At 44.1% G+C, this 24,051-nt stretch overlaps 1 protein-coding gene across 1 annotated transcript in view; it reads left to right on the forward strand.

Moving 5' to 3' along the window:
* The window catches only part of SHISA6 (shisa family member 6), a 259,886-nt gene that overhangs the window by 111,292 nt on the left and 124,543 nt on the right, over nt 1–24,051 (forward strand). The window contains exon 4 of the mRNA XM_069603578.1: nt 21,562–21,657. Coding sequence (XP_069459679.1) covers nt 21,562–21,657 — 96 coding nt within the window. The remainder of the gene's footprint in view (nt 1–21,561; nt 21,658–24,051) is intronic.

Below are 24,051 nucleotides of genomic sequence, written 5' to 3' on the forward strand. Positions count from 1 at the left end.
GCGAGCCACTGACTCACAGCAGCCCCTCTTCATTCAAGGAGAGCAGCACACCAGCTGCTGCTTCAGTACCCAAGCCCCCGTGGTGTCCCCTTAAAGTTGCAGAGAAGTCATCCCTACTGGGCGAGGGTGGGGCTCATGTCAGTCTTCTTCTGTTCCTTTAAATGTCGCTCCAGGAAAGCCATCTTTGTGGAAAGAGAGGAAGGTTTAGGGGTGTGGAGGCTGCAGAGACCTGGCTGGAGTAGAGTTGTGCCCTTCCCTCTCTGCTGGTGTGAGAGAAGGGAAGAGAACAAGCTGAAGAGACGCTGCACAGATTTGGAGGCCCAAGGTGGCTAGATGATGCTGTGGGCGACACCATCTTGCACTGCGACTTTTTCGTTCCGTTTCATAGTAACCCCTCCCATCGAAATGCACTCTCTTTCTAATATAGAGTATTTTGGATTATGAAAGGAATACCTGTCCATAAAAGAAAGTTTGAAAAAACACAGAAGTGTTAGTCACTCAGTCGTGTCCAACTCTTTGTGACCCAGTGGGCTGTAGCCCGCCGGACTCCTCTGTCCATGGGATTCTCCAGGCAAGAATACTGAAGTCGGTTGCCATTTCCTCCTCCAGCGGACTCTTCCCGACCCAGGGATCAAACCCTCCTCTCTTACATCTACCTGCTCAGGCAGGTGGGTTCTTTTACCACCAGCGCCGCCTGGGAAGCCCCCACTGGGGTGGGTAGCCATTTCCTTCTCCAGGGGACCTTGCCAACCCACGGATTGAACCCGGGTCTCCCACACTGCAGACAGATTCTTTACCAGCCACCTGGGAACACAGAATAGTATAGGAAATGACTCATAATCCCAATAAACCTTTTGAGAGCAGCCCCGTGCGTATCCCGCACCCCACTTTTTTTTCTTACAAAGGTGTTATAATGTTACTTCATGAGAATTTTCCCCAGGAAAAAAATATTCTTCAAAAGATCACACGGAGTGACTCCATGGCATCCAGCCTTGGGAAGTGACATGATTTATTTGGCCCCCCCCTCCCCCCATTAATCACATTGAGCTTGGTTCTCATTTGATACCATTATAAATAATACTGTGATGATAATCATTATACATAAATCTCTGCTGTGTCTGTAATTATTTCCCTTAGATAGATTGCTATGAGTGGAATAACTAAGTGGAAAGAGGTGCATGTTTTAAATATCTTATGTCAATTACATCACTAATTGCCCTAAAGAGATCGTTGTTGTTTTAGTAAGTAACTAAGTCATGTCCAACTCTTTTTCAACCTCATGGATACCTCTCTTCTGAATTGCCTGTCCATGTCCACAGCCTGTTTGTTTTGTTTTGTCTTTTTGCCTCCTCCTGAGAAAGTTCATCTCTTCTTTATTCGCAGGAACTTTTTTTATGTACACTGAAACTATTGTTTTTTTAATTATTAATTATGGGCAGATACACAACATAAAAGTTATGATCTTAACCATTCTTATGTGTATAGTTCAGAAATGTTACGTATACTCACATTATTGTGCAGATTGCTACCACCATCCATCTCTAGAACTTATTCATTTTGGAAAATGAAGACTCTGTCCCCATTAAACAATTCGCCATCCCCACACCTCCAGTGCCTGGCGCTCATCACCCAACTTTATGTCTCTATAAATTTCACCCCCTAGCCACCTCCTGTACATGAAATCACACACTGTTTGTCTTTTAATGGCTACTTTGTTTCACTCAGCATAACATCCTCTCCAGTCATTCCTTGATTGCAACCTACGTTACTTCTGCATCTTGGCCGTTTTGAATAACGCTGCTCTGAACATAGATGTACATTGGTGGTGCTTTTTGACATATGTGATTCTAAACAGTTTTTTTTGTTTTAATTTATTTATTTGGCTATGTCGGGCCTTAATTGTGGCACACAGACTTAGATGCTCCACAGTAAGTGGGATGTTATCCCTGGCCAGGGATCGAAACCACGTCCCCTGCATTGCAAGGCAGATTTTTGACCTCTAAACATTTTCATGAAATCTGATCCATCTGTCTTTCCTTTCCTTGGGCCCTCCTGTCTTGCTCAGCCAAGGTGGAGACAAATCTTAACAAACAGTTTCTTCGACTTCTTTTACTAACTCATCTTTCCCTATTAAATTCTAGACTCTTAACTGAAACGTGTTTTGATGAATGGTGTATGTTCTGCTCAGAATATTTTTGTTTGCAAGAAGCACCAACCCACTCAGAATACCTCGAATGAAAGGAAGCTGATTCAACAACACAAGGGTGTCTTGAGGCTGCACAAACTCCTGGGTCTTGTGAGAGCGGAGCTGAAAGCCCCTCTCTGGGGCCTTCCTCTTCCCCAATGATACTGGAGTGTGCACAGAACCTTGCATGGGAGTGGCATCACCAACTTGATGAACAGGAGTCTGGGCAGGCTGCGGGAATGGGTGATGGACAGGGAAGCCTGGCGTGCTGTCGTCCAGGGGGTCGCAAAGAGTCGGACACGACTGAGCGACTGAATGGACTGACAGAACCGTGGAGTGTCTTAACTGCAGCACTGACTCGGTGATTTGACATGTCCAAATACCCTGACTGGGAGTGCTGCTGACTCTTACTTTATATTCTTGAGAGCAAGAAACGGACCAGTTTAACACAGTTCCTGGGTTGGTTTCCCTGTGTCTGTTTTTCATTTCTGGTTCAGTGAGCTCTGGCCAGGAAAGTGGGAAAAGTCTCGTGATACAAAATACCCCAAACAAACAAAAACAAGGCTTCTAGGTCCACCCTCTTTATCAGAAAATTAGTGTGGATCATACAAAGGGGTGCATGGCTGGACCGATCACCTCAGTAGGTCTGTAGGAAGAGACCCTGTAGATGTCACTCTGGTTTTTTCCACCTTTTTTCTTTTTCTTTTTTCATTTGATTATAATTGTCCCACAGTGTTGTATGAATTTCTGCTGTGCAGCAGTTTGGATCAGCCATATGTATACATATAGTCTCCTCCCTCTAGAACCTCCTTCCCACAGCCGCTATCTACCCCCCAACCCTTTTTTTTTCTCCACCAATTTGGAAGCTGACTTTATCATAGACTCATTTGTTAAATTTACTAGATCTTTCTTCTGGGTTTTCCGTTTGCTTCCACTTATCTACTCCTATATTTATACCATACTTTTTTTATATATACTTATTTATTTGGCAGTGCTGGGTCTCAGTTGCAGCAAGTGGGATCTTTAGTTGTGGCCTGTGGGATCTAGTTCCCTGACCAGGGATTGAATTCAGGCCCCTTGCTTTGGGATCATGGAGTCTTAGCCACTGGACCACGAGGCAAGTCCCTGGTAATAGTAAATATACTGTTTAGTAATCTTATAATACAGAATATCTGCTTTATTCTGTTATAATACAGAGTATCCTCTTTCAGCACATCCTTTTCCAAAATGTCTTGGCTCTTCTCTTGCATTAGTGTTTCCCAGATAGATTTTAGACTCAACTTGTCAGCTTTTTAGTTCATGTATGCGTGGTTCTCATGAGAATTATTTTTAAACTATGTTTTATGTCACCTGCAGGGCTGACCAAAGAATTGCTCAGGCCCAGGATATTGGACACAATATTCTTTTTTTTTTCAATTATTTAAGTATGATAACACATTTACAGGAGACTTGGAAAATACAAAACAAAGTTTCATATAGTTCCACTATATATTACAATTATTTTTGAAGTAGATAAATTAGGATTTTACGTGGGGTTTCAACATCAAACTCTCAAAAATTAATAGAATGAATATACAGAGAAGTAGAAGGATGGTGTAGACCTGGAGAACACTATGAATCAATTCAACATAATTAAGATGTATACAATTTCCACACAACAGTCAGATACAAATTCTATTCAAGTTCCCCTAGACTACAAACTGGGAGACCCTGGAACATATCCAGGGACATAAAACAAGGTGCAAAAATTTCATGACTGACACCATATTCTGTTTCACTTCTCACCATTGAGCTGAAATCTTGATCCCATATTCCTGGGCCTAGTTCTTTTGAACACAATCTTCACTGACCTCCTTTCTGATGTTTTTCACGAATTTCCCTTTCTTACAGTTTAATATGTCTTTATTTCTCACGGCAGCCTGAGGCTGCTGAAAGGCCACAGGCCTGGGATAAAACAATGTTTTGCTCAAATCTTTCCTATTTACATGACGAGCTGTGCAGTTTGGGACAGATTATTTAAAGCGAGGAAGATTTTATTCTATTTACATGCTGTACAGAAGTAGTGACTGTGGGGTTGTTTCAAGGATTCCATTAAATGAGATTTGATCTAAAGCGAATAGTCAAGTGTCACCTTAGACGTGGTGACCCTTTTATTAATAGTCAGCCTTTTCTTAGTCGTTCAGTTGTGTCTGACTCTTTTGCGACCCCATGGACTGTAGCCTGCCAGGCTCCTCTGTCCATGAAATTTTCTTCTCCTAAGCCTAGAGACTTATCCATCTCTTTGGGGTTTTGCCTGACTTCACCTCTCAGTGAAAATCATTCTTTTTACTTAAATCGCGACTTCAGTAGGAGTTCTGGGCTCAAACGCCTTGTCAGCTGTTGCACTGAGTTTATTAGTGGAATCAGTGTCTTCGGGCCAGCTGCTAAGATGAATACTCCCTGCTTCCCAGCCTGTTCACTGCTACTTTGGAATCCATCTCCCTTGTGGCTCGGCCGGCACCAGCCAGCTCAGATGCTACAGCTTTATTAGAGGTAGAGTTTAAGCCTTGGCTGCAAAGCCTGTTCACTCCACAGTCTTCACCCTGAATCCCGTCTCATCCCTTCTTCCTGGCCGGCTCCAGAATGCATTCTTTTTCTTTGAAAGGAGCCTGCTGGGCTGTTCATTATCCTGGGGCCGGCTCTCCCAGAGTTACTTTCTCAATTTCAGTGAACGGTCTTGCTTGCAGGAGAACGGCAGAGGCCGTTTTTCTGAGCAGTGCTGTGTAGAGAAGGAAATTAACTAGACTTGGAGGCAGGCCGCCTTAGACTCAGACCAGAGGTGGTGGTGGCTTTGACTAAAAAGTGAGATGGAGAGCTGTTGGGTGGGTATCAGATGCACTTTGCAGGTGGTCCTCAGGGGGCTCAATGATGATGGGAAGATGCAGTAAAGAGAGGAATCAAGGCTGTAGGACTGGGTAAGTGTGGTGAGGAAGAGTAGGTAGAAACCATTCCGGGAGCTATAGCAGTCAAGGTTTCTTCTGATGGTTGTTATGGATTGAACAGAGTGCTTCCAAAAGATCTGCTGAACGGCTCACAATAGCCAGGACGTGGAAGCAACCTACATGTCCATCAACAGAGGAATGGATAAAGACGGTGTGAAACATACACACAAGGGAATCTTGCTCAGCCATTAAAAAGAATGACGTCATGCCACTTGCAGCAACGTGAATGAACCTAGAGAGTGTCATTCTGAGTGCAGTTAAGTCAGACAGAGGAGAGAGATTGTATGACATCCCTTACATGTGGAATCTAAACAGAAATTATATAAATGAACTTATCACAAAACAGAAACAGACTCATAGACTTAGAGAACAAACTTATGATGGCCAGGGGCATTTGTGGTGGGGGGATAAGTCAGGGGGTTTGGGATAGTCATGTACACACTGCTGTATTTTAAATGGGATAACCATAGGGACCTGTTATAGAGCACGTGGAACTCTGTTCAATGTTATGTGGCAGCCTGAATGGGGGCGACTTCGGGGAGAATGGATACGTGTATATGTATAAGGCTGAGTCCCTTCACTGTTCACCTGAAACTATCACCACATTGTTAACTGGCTACACCCAATACAAAATAAAAAGTTCAAAAAGATCTGCTAAAGCCTGAGTCCTTGTAAACGTGGCCTTATTTGGAAATAGGATTTTTGCAAATGTAAGCAAGTGACAGTGAGATCACAGAGAAGGAAGGGCGAAGCTCTGTCCATCACAACAACGGCTGATGCTATAGGAATAGCTGGGCAGAGAGATGGAAACATAAGCTGGACAGAAAGGAACTGAAAACAAAGCATGAGGGGAAGAAAGTGACTCTCAGCAGCTCTTAGTGAATTATCTTTTGTAGGGCAGCAGAGAAGCGGGGCAGTGACTGGGCTAGGAGGGCCGGGGTCAAGGAGAGCCTTGTGTTTACAGCTGTGAGTGTCTGGAGGAGTTGAGGTGTGGCTGAGCCTGTTGAGGGAGGCAGCCTGATGACTGGGAAGGAGTGGGGTGCTTTGAGGAACTAAGTCCTTGCGAAGGTGAGAGGGGATGGGTATTAACAAGGGTGTTTCACCTACTTTAGTAGCGGGCGGAGACAGAGGGAAAGGGTGGATGTCCATTTTCTATGAATGAGAGATTCTTTTCTTACTGCTCCAGTCTCTTCATGGAGTAGGAAGCCAGGTCATCAGATGGAGGCGATGGAGAACAGGAAGTGCTGGAGGTCCCAGGAATGGGGAGAAACCAGAAAAGACACTGGAAAGTGAAAGAGTGGACATTCTGTGGGGTGGAAGCAGAACCACAGAGGAACCAGTGCAGCCCGAGGGGAGACAGAGTGGCTTCCTCTTCATGTGACATGGTTTCCTCCGGCTAGATCTTCCCAAGTCTATCTTTTCCAAAGCGCGTGCTCAGTCACTCAGTCCGACTCTTTGTGACCCCACGGACTGTAGCCTGCCTGGCTCTCCTCTGTCCATGGAATTTCCCAGGCAAGAATACTGGATTGTATTACCATTTCCTTCTCCAGGGGATCTTCCCAAACCAAGGATCGAAACCTCAACTCTAGCGTCTCCTGCATTGGCAGGTGGATTCTTTACCATGAGCCACCTGGGAAGCCCCATTTTCCAACACATGGGTAACGATTGCAGAGAGTACCCTAAACTGCTGAGGGATGACAATATTACCAGCATGAACCTTGAAATTATCCCCAAATAATGGGGAGCAGAAAGACCTTTCTGGAGCTTTGGATAATTGTGAACCTAAGACTGTTTCTTTCCTTTCTGCCTGGAGTATTTTGAAATATTCAGTACAGTTAGAGAAGGTTTGCCCCTCTAGTAATAATTATTATTCTAGTAATGACTTATTGAAGAAATGTAAAATGCTCTGTGCTTTATATGCGTTCATGCATTTAACTTCAAATTCCTAACATCCTTATGAGGCCAGCAGCATTCCCATTTTATGGATGAGGATATCTGAGGCTGATGGTTTGTCCAGAGCCATATGGCCTGTGTCAGAGCCAGGCTGATTTTTTGGAAGTCTGTGCTTTTACCACCTGTCTATTATTGAGACATGTCTGGGGTATGTGAATATAAATCTATTCTCATCGATAACTTCTAGGATATACACACTAGTTTGCACATTAAATTGCTTTCCCATTGGGAGATAGAGTCAGAAAAAAAATGATAGCCCCCCACCCTACAATTCTTGCCTTTCTAGTTGGCTCCTTTTTGCTCTGTGTGTGGGACACATGGGTCTCTCTTGCATGTTTCAGAAGAGGTGGAGTCCCTTGGGCAGAGGGAGGAAGCATGGCTTTCCTAGAAGCATGATTGAATGAATGGAACCCCAAGAATATTTAGGTTCTGTCCTAAATCACTGGTGAGTCATGCTGGGACTTTGTATAATTATTGAACCTCTCTGAGACTGTTGATTCATCTGCAGAATGGAGATAATATTAATATGGTCTTTAAATATTTTCTCGAGATAATAAAAGGCATTCATTGCCAACATCTTTATCAGAAAGGCCACCTGATAAAACTCTATAAGATGTTAGAGGTTTTCAGCATCCTTCCATTGACCCTCACTAATCTGGATGCACTCAGAAAGAAGCTCAGTGTTTTTGCTGAGAGAAGTCAAGAGTCAGAGGGGAAAACAGACCCCATCACCCCATGGCTAAGTCACTGCCTATAAATCTGCATTGTGATAACAAAAGAGACCCTGGTGGTCCAGTGGTTAGGACTTCCCCTTCCAATGTAGGGGGTGTGGATTCGATCCCTGGTCAGGGAGCTAAGATTCCCACGTGCCTTGTGGCCCCAAAACCTAAAAACAAACCATAAAACAGAAGCAGTGTTGTCACAAATTCAATAAAGACTTTAAAAATGGTTCACATCAAAAGAAATGTATTTTAAATATGAAGAGAGAGTCTGAGTGATTCACAGATTTCCCGGTTGACCCCTGCATCTCTCCTAATCTCCTAAAAGGTTTGGGACATCTTAGGAGTCTTCCCTGCCTGGATCCTTTGCCCCTTCTCCCCAGGCCTGCTTCAGATCTCTTCTTGGCCAGGGTCCTGGCTTTCAATGAGACAGAACTGAAATGGTGTCATAGTCAGAGACGGGAAGTTTTGGTTAGATGCTGGGCATCTTTCCAAGGGGAGTACAGCTAGCACATCTGAAGAAAAAATAAGTGGCACACTGGGGTCTCCTGAAATAGAAATCCACCTCTGTACCTTCCTAGGTACAGAGGCAGCCATGGGCTGCGTGGGTATCGGGGAGAGCTCTGATCTGGGAATGTGCGGATTTTTGTCACAGCTGGCAATGACCTTGGACTGTTTGTTCTCCCTCCCACGCCCCAGTTTCCTCGTCTGTAAATCTCGAGGCTAGAAAAGGTGACCTTGAACCCTCCTCCAGTTCTAAGATTCCCTGATTGTATCTTGATGGCTGGGGGAGGAGGGGGGCTTCATCCTTCTAAAACCCCTGAAAATTAATGCCACCACCAGTAAATACTCTCACTCTCTCTTACTTCCTTGGTAAATAATTAGGATGCACTAGAGATATGGTTTTCAAGCTTTTATTTTTGAGCCATGTGATGCTTTCTTTAAAAAAAAACCCTAAAACATATATAATATACAAGAGAGTAATATACAAGAGAGCACAGCAAAGCCCACCTACTGCAGCGGATAAAGTTGACCTAGAGTTTGCCCTTGACAAATATAGAGACCTCTGCAGAGTATATGGGGCTTCCCTGGTGGCTCAGACAGTAAGGAATCTGCCTGCAATCCGGGAGACCTGGGTTTGATCCCTGGGTCAGGAAGAACCTCTGGAGAAGGAGATGACTGCCTGCTCCAGTGCTCTTGCCTGGAGAATCCCATCGGCAGAGGAGCCTGGTGGGTTGCAGTCCATGGGAGTGCAAACAGTTGGGCACGACTGAGCGGCTAACACTTTCACTTCACACGGTGGACATATTGATGTTTTTTTGTTTGTTTGGTTTGGTTTCAAGCACAAAGTACCAGTTTTCTTAAATACAAACCAGCAAAATTGATGATTCAGAGGACATTCATCTGAATGGAAATGGTTCTTTTATGAATGACTTTCTATAAGATTTCTCACTAATGCTGTGGTGGTTGTTATAGTTTAGTTGCTCGGTCGTGTCCAACTCTTTTGCATCTCCGTGGACTGTAGTGTGCCAGCCCCCTCTGTCCATGGGATTCTCCAGGCAAGAACACTGGAGTGGGTAGCCATTCCCTTCTCCAGGGGGTCTTGCCCACACACGGACTGAGCCTGTGTCTCCTGCATTGGCAGGTGGATTTTTTCACCACTGAGCCACCTGGGAAGCCTAGTGTCATGGTTACCAACCTGTAGTCTAGGTTCTTCCCCCACCCCCACCCTGCTTGCGATTCTCTTTCACCTGTATTTCATGAGAATCCCTTGTTTTCCTAGGGCCCAACGATAATAGGATGAAAAGCACCAATCCAAAAGTCAAGGTCGGGGGTTCGTTTCCAAAGTTGTCTACCAATGTGACCTTGACAGTGCCTCTTTCCCCTCTCTCTGGTTTACGTTTCTTCTTTTTTCCAATGAGCGTATTGGGCAAGGTGGTTCCCATACTCTTCTGGCAATCTGGAATTGCTTACCTCAGCCTTCATAGCTGTGAACACCTGGCCTTCACCAGCTGGGCCGCACACCTGGCCCCCTCCCCAGGTCTCCGAGCTACCGAGTCAGCAGAGGGAAGACGCCAGAGGGGAAATCTTCGGGTTTGCCTGGAGTATTTACCAACAGCTCCGCTAACTGCACAGACTCTGGAGGAAACAGCCCCCATGTGCTTATGTGAGCAAGCACTTGAATTGTCACATAAAACAAAGCATTCCCAGTAGCTGTTCTCCAGAGACTTTTAAACTAGTAAATAGTCATTGTCAGTTCAAGCTGCAATTAGACCTGGCGTGCCCCCAGTTTACGCTGGTAGAATGAGCTCAGAGAAACTTTATTCACTCAACCAAAGGAGACTGCATGGAGAAACACAGGCCTCAGGACTCTCAGCCCCAGATGCCTCGTGGAGCCGTGGGTGTGGGCTCTTGGGAACTAGAAGAGCCCTAGGATTTCCTGGAGGAAGAGCTCTCGAGCCAAATAGTAAAACTCAAGCTCTCTGCAGTCCTTCCCTTGACTCTCTCTGTCCTGAGGTCAGCTTGAGGCACATGCAGAACAAGAGGACCCCAGGGAGTGCCCTGCAGGGGATAAAGGAAAGACCATGGTCTTGATGGAATAGCAGCTCCCATATATTGAGGCTTATTGGTGCAGAGAACCAGACAAAGCGATCGACACACAGAACCTCGTTTAATCCTCACCACCCTCCTGCCAGGTGAGTATTAGTGTCTGTGTTGGATAAATGCCTTGTCATTTACACAAGGAAAAGTGGCCCCCCTCACATCCTGGCTCCTATACTTCTTTTTATAAATGACATTTATTAGAGGTTTTTTTTTTTTTATGAGGAAGTACAAAGAGAAAAACAAAGAATGGCCCATGATTGCACTCCCTAATACCAGATAACCTCTGTCAATAGTACAAAAATAAAAATAACACGTATACGTGTTTAGGAAATTCAGACAGTAAAGGAAGTGATAAGGCTCAGAGGTAGGGACTTTCCTGCTGGTCCAGTGGCTGAGACTTTGTCTTCCAAAGCAGAGGGTACAGGTTCAATCCCTGACCAGGGAGCTGAGATCCCACATGCCTCGTGGCCAAAAAAACCAAACAAAAACAGAAGCAGTATTGTAATGAATAAAGATGTTAAGAAGCGGTCCATATTAAAAAAAAAAAAACTTTAAAAAATTCCAAGGTAAAGACATCCCTTTCTTCCAAACTCTCTCCCCAAAGGAAAGAAAGTTTTAGTATTTTGGCTTCATGATTATTTGCAGAAAAAAAAATTTTTAGTATAAAGCAGCCTACCTGTAATGGGTCTCTATATAGACTCTGTGTGTAGTATTTTCATTCTTACTTTGTTGTGTTGTTGTGGCTAAGTCAGCTTTTGCAATCCCATGGACTGTAGCCCTCCAGGCTCCTCTGCCCATGGGATTCCTCAGGCAAGAATACTGGAATGGGTTGCCATTTCCTTCTCCAGGGGGTCTTTTCTTGCATTCGCAGGTGGATTCTTGACCACTGAACCACCTGGGAAACCCATTATATAAAAGGAATGATACTGAAACATTGCCCTACCCTTTGTTTTTTTTTTTTTCCTCCACTTTTTGTACCTTAAAGCTCTCCGCACATCAGCATGTAATGCAGCCCTCCCTTATCCTTTTTCACGGCTATGTACTGTGTACTCTTCTATCACTTGGATGATTCCGCCTATTGATAGAAACTACTGTAATCGGTGCTTCACAGTCCTACCTGGGGCTTCACTGGTGGCCCAGTTGATAAAGAATCTGCCTGCAATTCAGGAGACCTGGATTCGATCCCTGAGTCAGGAAGATCCCCTGGAGGAAGAAATGGCAACCCATGCCAGTACTCTTGCCTGGGAAATTCCGTGGCAAGAAGAGCCTGGTGGGCTATAGTCCATAGGGTCACAAGAGTCAGACACAACTTAGTGACTAAACCACCACCACTTGTCTAGCCTAGTTCATATATTATGGAAAAACTTGACAGCATACATGTAGGGGAAATTCCTAGCACCGAGATACTGAGCCAATGGCCTGTCCTTCAAAGAGACATCACTAATTTATCCTCCCACTGGCAACAATGAGAGAGCTCATTCCCCTGGCACTGAGTTCCCTTGAATGCTTCAGTTTTGCCAAACTGATTTGTGTATTTTAAAAAAGATAGCTCATGCTTTGATTTGCATTTCCTTAATGGTGAAAGTGAAAGTCACTCAATCGTGTCTGACTCTGCAACCCCATCGACTGTACAGTCCATGGAATTCTCCAGGCCAGGATACTGGAGTGGGTAGCCATTTTCTTCTCCAGGAGATCTTCCCAACCCAGGGATCGAACCCAGGTCTCCTGCATTGCAGGCAGATTCTTTACCAGCTGAGCCACTAAGGAAGCCCAGTTAATGATGAGTTAGTTAGGGTTAATCACATTTTTATATCTCCATTGACTTTTAAATTTTTGGGGGGAGGGATTAGGGCAATTTCCTATTCATATTCCTTGTTCATTTTCCCTAGTACATTTTTATTATTATCATTATTGTTGGTGGTTATGATTATAGCAATGCTCAAAATTCTCCAAGCCAGGCTTCAGCAATATGTGAACCATGAAATTCCAGATGTTCAAGCTGGTTTTAGAAAAGGCAGATGAACCAGAGATCAAATTGCTAACATCTGCTGGATCATGGAAAAAGCAAGAGAGTTCCAGAAAAACATCTATTTCTGCTTTATTGACTATGCCAATGCCTTTGACTGTGTGGATCACAAGAAACTGTGGAAAATTCTGAGAGAGATGGGAATACCAGACCACCTGACCTGCCTCTTGAGAAATATGTATGCAGGTCAGGAAGCAACAGTTAGAACTGGACTAATTCCAAATAGGAAAAGGAGTACGTCAAGGCTGTATATTGTCACCCTGCTTATTTAACTTATATGCAGAGTACATCATGAGAAACACTGGGCTGGAAGAAACACAAGCTGGAATCGAGATTGCTGGGAGAAATATCAGTAACCTCAGATATGCGGATGACACCACCCTTATGGCAGAAAGTGAAGAGGAACTAAAAAGCCTCTTGATGAAAGTGAAAGAGGAGAGTGAAAAAGTTGGCTTAAAGCTCAACATTCAGAAAACGAAGATCATGGCATCCGATCCCATCACTTCATGGGAAATAGATGGGGAAACAGTGGAAACAGTGTCAGACTTTATTTTTTGGACTCCAAAATCACTGCAGATGGTGATTGTAGCCATGAAATTAAAAGACGCTTACTCCTTGGAAGGAAAGTTATGACCAACCTAGATAGCATATTCAAAAGCAGAGACATTACTTTGCCAACAAAGGTCTGTCTAGTCAAGGCTATGGTTTTTTCAGTGGTCATGTGTGGATGTGAGAGTTGGACTGTGAAGAAAGCTGAGCACCAAAGAATTGATGCTTTTGAAGTGTGGTGTTGGAGAAGACTCTTGAGGGTCCCTTGGATTGCAAGGAGATCCAACCAGTCCACTCTGAAGGAGATCAGTCCTGGGTGTTCATTGTAAGGGATGATGCTAAAGCTGAAACTCCAATACTTTGGCCACCTCATGGAAAGAGTTGACTCATTGGAAAGGACCCTGATGCTGGGAGGGATTAGGGGCAGCAGGAGAAGGGGATGACAGAGGATGAGATGGCTGGATGGCATCACCGACTCGATGGACATGAGTTTGAGTAGACTCTGGGAGTTGGTGATGGACAGGGAGGCCTGGCGTGCTGGGATCCATGGGGTCACAGAGAGTCTGAGCGACTGAACTGAACTGAACTGATGATTATTGATGGGCTTCCCAGATGGTGCCAGTGGGTAAAGAACCCGCCTGCCAATGCAGGTAGATGTAAGAGATGTGGGCTTGATCCTTGGGTTGGGAAGATCCCCTGGAGGAGGGCATGGCAACTCACTCCAGTATTCTTGCTTGATCCTTGGGTTGGGAAGATCCCCTGGAGGAGGGCATGGCAACTCACTCCAGTATTCTTGCTTGATCCTTGGGTTGGGAAGATCCCCTGGAGGAGGGCATGGCAACTCACTCCAGTATTCTTGCTTGATCCTTGGGTTGGGAAGATCCCCTGGAGGAGGGCATGGCAACTCACTCCAGTATTCTTGCCTGGAGAATCCCCATGGACAAAGGATCCTGGTGGGCTACAATGGTCCATAGGGTTGCAAAGAGTCAGACATGACTGAAGTGATTTAGCACGCAGGCATGCAGGATTATTGATATGATGGAGCTTTTTGTAACCGAAGGGAGCCCCTTTCTCACACATTAGACCGTAGGATATTACATGTGTTTTGATGTTGGTCTGTGGCCTGTTTTCTGTGAAGAATATCAGCAGTGGAGTGGCTACAGAGCAGGGTCCCAGCCAGCACGATCAAACTTCCTTCCAACTTGCCAGAGACCAGCTCCCCCGTCTGTTCTGAGCAAAGCAATCCTTTGCAAGCAGGCTCTAACAATGGAGCACTGTTCCCCCGATAAAGGAAGCTGCTTCTGGTTTTATTTTATCACAATAATATATTTTATTGCCCCATTTGCATACCAGATTTTCCAGGGCAACTCCAGTATTACTCAAATTTATTTCTGTCAATAAAGACAATTTGTTAAATGTTATGTATAATCTAATGCACCAGTCTTTTCTTAATGAATTTCTGGATTTGTGTACTGTATAGATTACAAATAAGCACATCCATGACTTTAGAAATTCTATAGTTTTACTTCTTGCTTGACAGATTTCATCATTAGGCAGCGTTTTTCCTTCTCCTAGTGAAGACTAGAGGGTATTTTAGTCTCTGAGTTCTTAAAAACTGGAAACTCTTTGTTTCCTTTATTGTTGGAGAATAATTTGGCAGTGAATTAAATACTTGGGCAACAGTTCCATCTATGTATCTATCCATCGTCTATATAATCTGTGTATTCATTCATCATCCATCAATGTGTCTATCTATAGCTATCTTAGAAACAAAATAAAATAATTATTTGAGTCAGACATGTCCACAGAAGTATCTGGGTTCCTAATATCAGTATTGATCACATCCAAGAATTTCTTGGTACTTATATAACACTATATATGCATATATTTAAACAATGTAGTGGTGTGTTATATGTTTTATTTTTTAATTTATTTTTAATTGAACAATAATTGCTTTAGAATGTTGTATTGGTTTCTGGTGTACAACAGCGTGAATCAGCTATAAGTATATATATATCCCCTTCCTCTCACACCTTCCTCCTGCCTCCCCTATCCCATCCTCTAGGTCATCACAGAGCACCAAACTGATCCCCCTGTATTATATAGCAGCTTTGCGTCAACTATCTGTTTTACACAGGGTAGTGTATTTATGTTGGGGTTTCCCAGCTGGCTCAGTGGTAAAGAATCCACCTCCCAATGCACGAGACACAGATTTGATCACTGAGTCTGGAAGATCCCCTCCCGAAGGAAATGGTAACCACTCCAGTATTCTTGCCTGGGAAATCCCATGGAGAGAGGAGCCTGGTGGGCCACAGTTCATGGGTTGCAAAAGAGTCAGACGCAACTGAGTGACTGAGCACACAGTATATGTGTCGATGCTATTCTCTCAATTCGTCCTGGGCAGGAACAGAGATGCAGACAGAGAAGGGGCTTGTGGATACAGCGGGGGAAGGAGAGGGTGTTGCAGGTTTTAAAACCCTCTCTCTATGATGTCATCCTGTTTGCCTTCAGCTAGTTGAGTGTGGTCCTTAACACTGCAACTAAGAATGCTCCATGTTAATACTTAGAGCTCTGGTTCATTTCAGCTGTGCAGAGTCGAATAAGGTTACATTATATGAATATACCTCGAGTTGACTCATTGGAAAAGATCCTGATGCTGGGAGGGATTGGGGGCAGGAGGAGAAGGGGACGACAGAGGATGAGATGGCTGGATGGCATTACCGACTCGATGGAAATGAGTTTGAGTGAACTCCGGGAGTTGGTGATGGACAGGGAGGCCTGGCGTGCTGTGACTCATGGGGTCGAAAAGAATCGGACACAACTGAGCGACTGAAATGAACTGAACTGAACTGATTTATCCCGAGTTCTTTCCCCAGTTTATCTTTATTAGAAACAGTATTGCTCACGAACATCCTTGCATGTATCTCCTTATGCACACATTTGAGGATTTATCTCAGGCACAGACCTGAAGGTGAAATTGCTGGTTCTATGGTGCATCTATCATCAACTTTATTAGCCATCGTCAGGGTTCCTTCCAAAGCACTTGCACCAGTTTACACTCCCGCCAGAAGTGTGCAAGAGTTCTTGTTTCTGCCTCTACATGCTCAGAGTCCCAGGAATTTTTATTTTTGCCAGTCTACTGGGTGCAAAATGTTACCTCATTATGGTTTTAATTTGAATTTCCCTGATTACTTTTGAGATGGAACACCACTTTATGCATATTGGACCTTCAAATTTTCTCTTCTGTGACTTACCTTTTCATCTCTTTGGCCTGTTTTTTATTTTTTTTCCTATTGAGTTGTTTTACTTTCTTATTAAACTGAAGTTATTTGTGTATTCTGGATATTAACATAAACATACGTTTCTACCCATTGACTTATAGTTTCATGATTGCTTTTGAAGTATCATAGTTTAACTCTTTCTGGTTTATGAATGAGCACAGATTTTATTTTCATTACTGGTTAATACAGAAGTCTCAAATTGTTAAAGTTCAATAAAAAGACGTGTACCTTTGCTTTTAGAAGGTTATTTAACCAGAAACAGATACAGGCGAAGAAACAAACTCAACAAAGCAAGAAAAAACACTTCTTGAATTTTTTTTATTGAGGTATAATTGATATACAAAATTATATTAGTACTTGACCTTGGTATATAATACACTGCAAAATGATCGTTAAAGTAAGCCTAGTTACCATCTGTCACCGTGCAAACATAATCCAATATCATTGACTACATTCCCCAGGCTGAACTGTATACCCCTGTGATTCATTTATTTTATATCTGGAAGTTTGTGCTTCTCCATCTCCTTCATCCATTTTCTCTCTCCTCCATCCTCTCCTGTCTACTGAAATAATGGTCTCAAAAGTCTTTAAAAGGTTGCTTCACTTTCTGTAGGTTTAGTGTTTTATGAAGTTGGTTTGCATTTCTCCCTTTTTTTTCTAAATGGCATTTCACTAGTGAATATATCTAGATATTGATCCTTCTAATATATGTCTGATATTTGACTAAAGATTAAAGTCTTCTATCTGCTCAAAAAAAGTCTATTAACTTTTAATTATTGATTCTGAATTATCCCTTCTGTTTCTCTCCTGGGCATCTTATTTTAAATAGATAGTAGCTTCTAGAGTTGTCCTTTTTTTTTTTCATCTTTTCTCCTGTCTTGTCTCTCTCTCCTTCCCCACTGAGTACCCAGTGTGTCTCTCTCATTGGAATTGACCTCACCAGCTTCTTCAGTATCCATACTCTCGTCCATATTTACAACTCAGGCAAACTGTCTAGGTTACTTTGTTTCACTCCCATAGCTGTGGGTGGAATTTAACCAATGCAAAATTCTCATAAATTTTATTGAAGTCATTCAGATATTACCTCATTTTCCCCTTCCTATTTTTTATAGCACATCTCTTTTACAGAGAAACTGTTTACTCAAAGCTGCTTTCTTTTTAAAAAAGGAAAAAAATATATATATATAACTTATTTACTTTGGCTATGCTGAATCGGCTGTGCTGAGTCTTTGTTGCTGTATGCAGGCTTTCTCTCACTGTGGGCGCTCCTCTTGCCGAGCACAAGTTGGGGGTGTGCAAGCTTCAGGAGTTGTGGTGCATGGGCTTAGCTGCCTGGAGGAAAGTGGCATCTTTCTGGACCAGGGATACAATCTGTGTCCCCTGCCTTGGCAGGTGAATTCTTAGCCACTGGACCACCAGGGAAGCCCCACCTTTGTGGGACCTGATCGGGGGCTGTGTGTGTGTGGTGTTGACACGTGGATGTGTATCCACCCTACTTGAGTGTGCTCACAGAGCGCCCCCTAGCCTCTACTCGGAGCTCTGCTGGGTATAGGGCCATTTCTCCAGAACTGCAACTTGGGCAAAATTTGTGCTGCTGTGGCCTTCTACTTTGATGCCCAGCATCAAGTCATGGGGTCAAGCATGAGGTCAAGGCTGCAGAGAAGGGAAGCGATTCCCCTGGGTCCTGGCTCACGTCTCAGAGAAGAGTCCCATCTACACTTGTTCAGATCGAGGGGTGAGCTGGCTTGGGGAGGGCTACAGAAAGATTGTGGATGTAGAGATGGGTACACGTGGTTGTGATCCAGGGTCTGTCACTGCCTAGCTCCATGAACTTAGAAAACTGACCATTGTTACACAGGGCTCTTGTGAGGAGGAAATGAAGCCAGGTGTGCAAGAGAGAACTGACAAGGGGTTTGGAGTCAGAAGATCAGGATGCTGTGTGGAAAATCTAAAAAGAAATGATACAAATGAACTTATTTACAAAACAGACTCACAGACCTAGAGAATGAGTTTATGGTTGCCAGGGGTAAGGCTGAGGGAGGAGAGATAATTAGGGAGTTTGAGATGGTCATGTACACACTGGTATATTTTAAATGGATAACCAGTAAGGATCTATTGTGTAGCACAGGGAACTCTGCTCAATATTATGTGGCAGCCTGAATGGGAGGGGAGTTTAGGGGAGAATGGATACGTGCATATGTATGGCTGAATCCCTTCGCTGTTCACCTGAAACTATCACAACGTTGTTAACTGGCTATAGTCCAATACAAAATAAAAAGTAAAAAAGAAAAAGAAGACCGTGATGCTAGTGATGGCTCAGTCATCTTCCAACTTCCCACCCTTGGCCTCAGTTTTTCTACCAATAAAAGGGGAGAATAATATTTTAATGATATAGAACTTACAATGCAGTAATGATTAAAACTTTAAGAAAATTGTGTATGAATGATCTTTGTAAACTGCATAATGCTACAGAATGTTTGCTGTTGTATCACACAGATGAAACCATGTTTTCAGAGGCTCTGTCCCTCTGGCTGGCCCACAGTAGGGATCAGGTGATTGAGTTGGCTTTCAGTCAGCTCAGCCCCAAAGCAGTAAGCAGCACTTAGCCCTGAGGGACCTTGTTCCAGCTGACAGATAAGAATGATTTCAAGTGGCAAAGGTACTGTTTTATGTGCCATTTCTCTCAGTATTGATTGTTTATCAAAAATCTTACCTATAAGGAGCACAAAAATAAACCAAACTCTGAAGGATGTATCAGAGGTTCTGAATTAATGAGGTCCAAATTTATGAGGGTTCCAAATTGCTACTTCCACTTCTTACTCTTCTGTTGTTGGGAGGGGCAGTTGGGGGAAGTAACTTGTTACAGGACAAGGGCACCCCTCTTCTTGGGGCTTGTACTATACCCCTCTACACTCCCTTGTCCTTCTCTCCTTCATCCCTCAATGAAGTTGCATTTTTCCGGGATGAGAGTTGGGTTTCTGGAGTCATGACATGGCTTGGGATACGGGCAGAAGCCTCTTAGTTCAGCTCCAATAATTCTTTTCTATAAAATTCTGGGTTGTGACTACAGTCTTTTACAGCCAGAAAGTTCCTCGTGGAAAGCTGTGTGCCCCAAGGAAGGAAGCATTTATTCCAGAGTGGAGGACGTATGGGAGACAGTGGTAAAATTCTTTTATATTCCTGGTACACTTGGATTACAGATCTCAGAGTCTGGACCTTGGACTCCAGGTCCAGCAGCAGTATCATCAGGGTGACTGGACAGAAATGCAAGCCTGGAAGCCCCTCCCAGATCAACTGATGCAGAAATTCTGGGGGTGGGGCCCAGCAGGCTTTAATCTGCCCTCCTGCTTTTTCTGATGCATATACAGGGTTGAGACCCTTTGATCTGGGAGAAGGAAGAAACTGGTCCAGCCAGACTCCACTCTTCAGAGGAAGGGTGCTGGGGTCCAGGAACTAAATAGAGGGTGGGGCAAGGCACCCACGAGGACTCCAGCAAGTGCTCACTGCCTGCCCCCCATGAGCAAACTGAACCTCGGTTGTTTATACGTTTACTCTAGGGCAGTGGTTCTTCCCTGTGTGAAAATGTTAGTCAGTCAGTCATGTCCAACTCTTTTCAACCCCATGGACTGTAGCCCACCAGGCTCCTCTGTCCATGAAATTCTCTAGGCAAGAATACTGGAGTGGGGTTGCCATTCCCTTCTCCAGGGGATCTTCCCAACCCAGGGATCAAACCCAGGCCTCCCACATTGCAGACAGATTCTTTATCATATGAGCCACATGAGAACCACCTGGAGACCTCCTTAAAGGAAAAAAAAAAAAAAAACCCTCCTGATCAACTGAATCAGAATCCCTGAAGCAGTGTTAGGACATCGGTATTTTCAAAAGCTTCTGGATGAATCCAACATGCACCCATTTTTTTTGATATCTAATGCAGAGGATGCATGGCTAAGAAAAAATATGATTGAGGTTATCTGCATTTATTGTACATTTTTCCATTAGGAATGTGTTTCACCCACTTATATTATAATGACATGTTCATTATAGGAGAAAACTTGGAAAATACCGAAAAGCTTGAAAGGAGAAAAGAAATAAAACTCGTGTTCCAACTATCTAAAGGTGGTAGTCAGTATCAGTGTGTTTTCTTTCAATCTTGTATTTTGTGGTTGTTGTTTTAAACTATACTGGTTTGCATTTTTTACAGAATTGTGGTCATACTCACAATAGTATTTTCTTCCGCTTTTTTACTTAACTTTGCATCTTAGGTAGTCTTCTCAGTGTTTGTTAAGTACAGTTTTTAACATGCTCTTATGGCAACATGACATATATGTGGCTTTCTCCACTTTCACATGTACATGCTTCAAGATGGCATTTAGAGAGGTCTTTCTTTATAATGCCTGTACTTCAGGGGTACTGTGAAATCCTACATCAAATGTCAAAAGCAGAACAGTAACTATTTTTCTCTTTGCATGTCTTCTCCCAGGGTCTAAGACTTTTCTTCACCCCAACCCCACAGGTAGATGGAGAGAGGAGGCTGACGGGGGATAAAATCTTACTGCAGAAAGTTGAAAGAGAAAAGCACATACATATTTTCCCAGTGTTTCAGAGCCACCGCCCTACTTGTCAGCCTCGGTGACGTTGGATTTCTCCTAAGCCACAAGGCTATAGTTCATAGGATGAGGTATGATTCATAAACATACACACACATAGAGCATTTCGATCAGAACCACGTTTCTATGCTTCCGGAAGAAACAAACCCAAGGAATAAGACAGGAAAAAGAAAGAAGGAAGCTGGCTGGGACAAAGCAAAGGATGGTAGGACAAGTTCAGTTCAGACTGAAGTGCTGATGTGCTCAGTCAGAAATGCCAAAGTCAAGCTCTTTCCCCCACCTCTGCTTTCAACATAAGCTTCCCAGAACTTTCTTCTTTGTTGCAGTTATATGTGCGTGTACGTGTGTGTGTGTGTATGTGTGTGTATATATACACAATATATGTGTATATATTTAAATTTTAATATATAGAGTATGTAACATATGTTATATATGGCATACTTCATATATGTTATATATTTATAATATATATTATATATAAATTTATAAAATAATATTTTATATATATATATATATCTTCCTTGATGGCTTCACATTCTGACTTAGCTGCTGATTGAAACTAAGTTCACCGCCATTGTCGAGTGAACTGGAACAGCAGTGTTTGTCTTTGTTGGTGTCATGGATGCGCCAGGTAATTCTGCCCCGTCTTCTTGCAGGACATTATGGGAAGGATGCTTACCGAAGTGGAGGACCTGATCTCCATAACTTCATCTCATCTGGATTTGTCACATTAGGAAGAGGACACACGAAGGGTACAGTGGAAACCATTTTTTACTAAAATACAGAGGTTGCCTAGGGAACCCCGATCTGAAAGGCGAAGATGGTGTGGAGGCCAGAGGCTGGTCCGGGACAGGATAAGTGGGGTGGTTCCGTGGCTGCTTACCCTGATGACATGCGTGGCTTCACAGGTGTGACTTTAGAAGGCAATAATAGACTCCCAAGAGGCATGCGTCCTGCCCCGCCCACGGCGTGGAGCAGGACACAGATGCCCGTGGCTCCCCGTGGCAGGGGACCACAGGTGGCATGCCGGGAAACACTGCTGACGGATGCAAAGTGTTCCTTCTCCTCTTGGCTATTATTCCTCTTCCGTTTGAAAGCCACATTTAATACATCGATGTCAACGTCTGTCCTGGGGGGTGTTGAAGCCGGCATGCATGTCGAGAGTTTCAGCGTCCTAAGTGTGTCTATGTAAACTCTCCGTGATGGGGACACGAAGGTAGAGGTTACACAGACCTTCTAGCCACAAGCTGAACTCTAACGTGGCATTTCTGCTGAGCTGCTTTATGACCTAGCCGACAGCTTTGCAGAGCATCTGTGCAGGGGGTGTGGCATCCTCGATCCTGTCTTTTGTTTCAACAGAGTTCCACTAGTCTTGTGAGCATCCTGTCATACCAAGAGTAACTGGATCCCCAGCCCTTTGATTACCTTCCTAACACCTGTGTACTGTGATAGACAACTGTGAATTCTGTTGTAGGGATGGTGTATCCCTGTCTTCCTCTGAAATATGTGTTTGTTCCAAGTGTGAGTGAACAAGGAACTTTGCGATTTTTTTTCTTACATTCCGTGCACCCAATTTTAAAATTCCCTATGTGATGTTTGTTCATCCTATAGAGAAAAAAAAAAATCTGTATCTGTCTATGTATTTTCTGTTGTGTCTCTTTGTGTCCAAATAAAGTTTATTGAGGATTCAGGTGGCATTTGTGGCTACTGAGAGTTGCAGAATCAAATTGGGACCAGATAACTTGGGAGGACCTTCCAGTGAAAGACACAGTCCTGGACATCCTAGACACACTCATATCAGCTCAAGGCTGGGGTGTGCGACCTTCGTGCCATCTGCTTTGGGATAAATACCCATCACTCTGAAAGAAATCAGAAGGGAGCATTTTCAACCCATAATAAACATTTCTTATCTCACATAGCTTCTGCGGGTCAGGAATCGGGGAGCAGCTCAACTGGGTGCTTGTGGCTCAGGGTGTCTCGTGAGGTTATATTCATACCTGCTTCCAGAGATGCTGCTCAAGCCCCACGCATCCTGCCCCGTGGATGGAGGGGCTGAGGTGGCGTGTGGGTGGTGGGTCGGTGAGATCCACACGTCATGAGCGCTTGGGGAGTGATGGCTCTTTCATAGAAGACACATGTTGCAATAGAGGAAGCCATAAAAAGAAGATGGGTCAGAAACTGACGGCACACTGTAAGTCAACTGAAAATGGTAATATATGTAAAGTATGTAATACATGTATATGGCATAGTTTAATTAAAAAAAAAAAAAAAGAAGACAAATCAGGAGTTGGAGCAGTTACTACAGATGAGTAGGGTCTGTCCTTCCAGAGAGGAAGCTCAGCCTCCTTAGATAATTTTTCAAAGTCTGTCTTCATGAACACCCTCTGCTATTTGGGCGGTTTGGTTAAAGATCTCAAACAGGGTGGTTCTTTTTGAGTCTGCAGGAGAGAGCCTTAAGACTCTTTTCCGAAAGCCCCACATGACCCTACTGTATTACTGCGACCTCCACCAGGGTAGCCCAGGCCACACCAGGCCTAGAGCCCTTCTGAGTGGCAGTGACAGCAGGTATGCCTGTGCCAGCCCACACTGTCCTTGGTCCTTTCCACCCGTGTGTGTGTGTGTGTGAAGAGAAAGACGGACCGATAGATTCTTTGCTGACAGATGGGAGCCTCAAAGCGAGTCCCCTTTGGAGGAGGCAGGCACTGCTGCCCAGGTCAGCGCTTAAGCTCAGCACCTGCTGCATGCCAGCTATTCTTCTAGGCCTGAGGATGCAGCCGATAGACTTACATGCCAGAGAGCGATCACAGACGTAAAGGAGTACATCCACGAAGCATGTCAGGGAGGTAAAAGCTATGGGGCAAAACGAGGCAGGGGATGCAGGAAGAGCTGCGGCTGTTGAAAAGAACATCCAGATGTTCGAGAATACAAGTGGCATTTGAGCAAAGACCGAAGGACGTGAAAGGTCAAGTCCTCTGGAATTTGGGGGAGGGTCTCTCAGGTGGCGGGAACAGATGCCCACTGCCCCCACCCTACCAGCTGGCACAGGGATAGCTATGAGGCTGGAGCAGATGAGGCCGGGCTACGGGCAGGAAGGGGTGAGGTCAGAGCAGGGCTGGACCACCCAGGGCCTGGGGACCACTTGGGAA

The sequence above is a fragment of the Ovis canadensis genome, chromosome 11, assembly GCF_042477335.2.
Source record: "Ovis canadensis isolate MfBH-ARS-UI-01 breed Bighorn chromosome 11, ARS-UI_OviCan_v2, whole genome shotgun sequence".
NCBI lineage: Eukaryota > Metazoa > Chordata > Mammalia > Artiodactyla > Bovidae > Ovis > Ovis canadensis.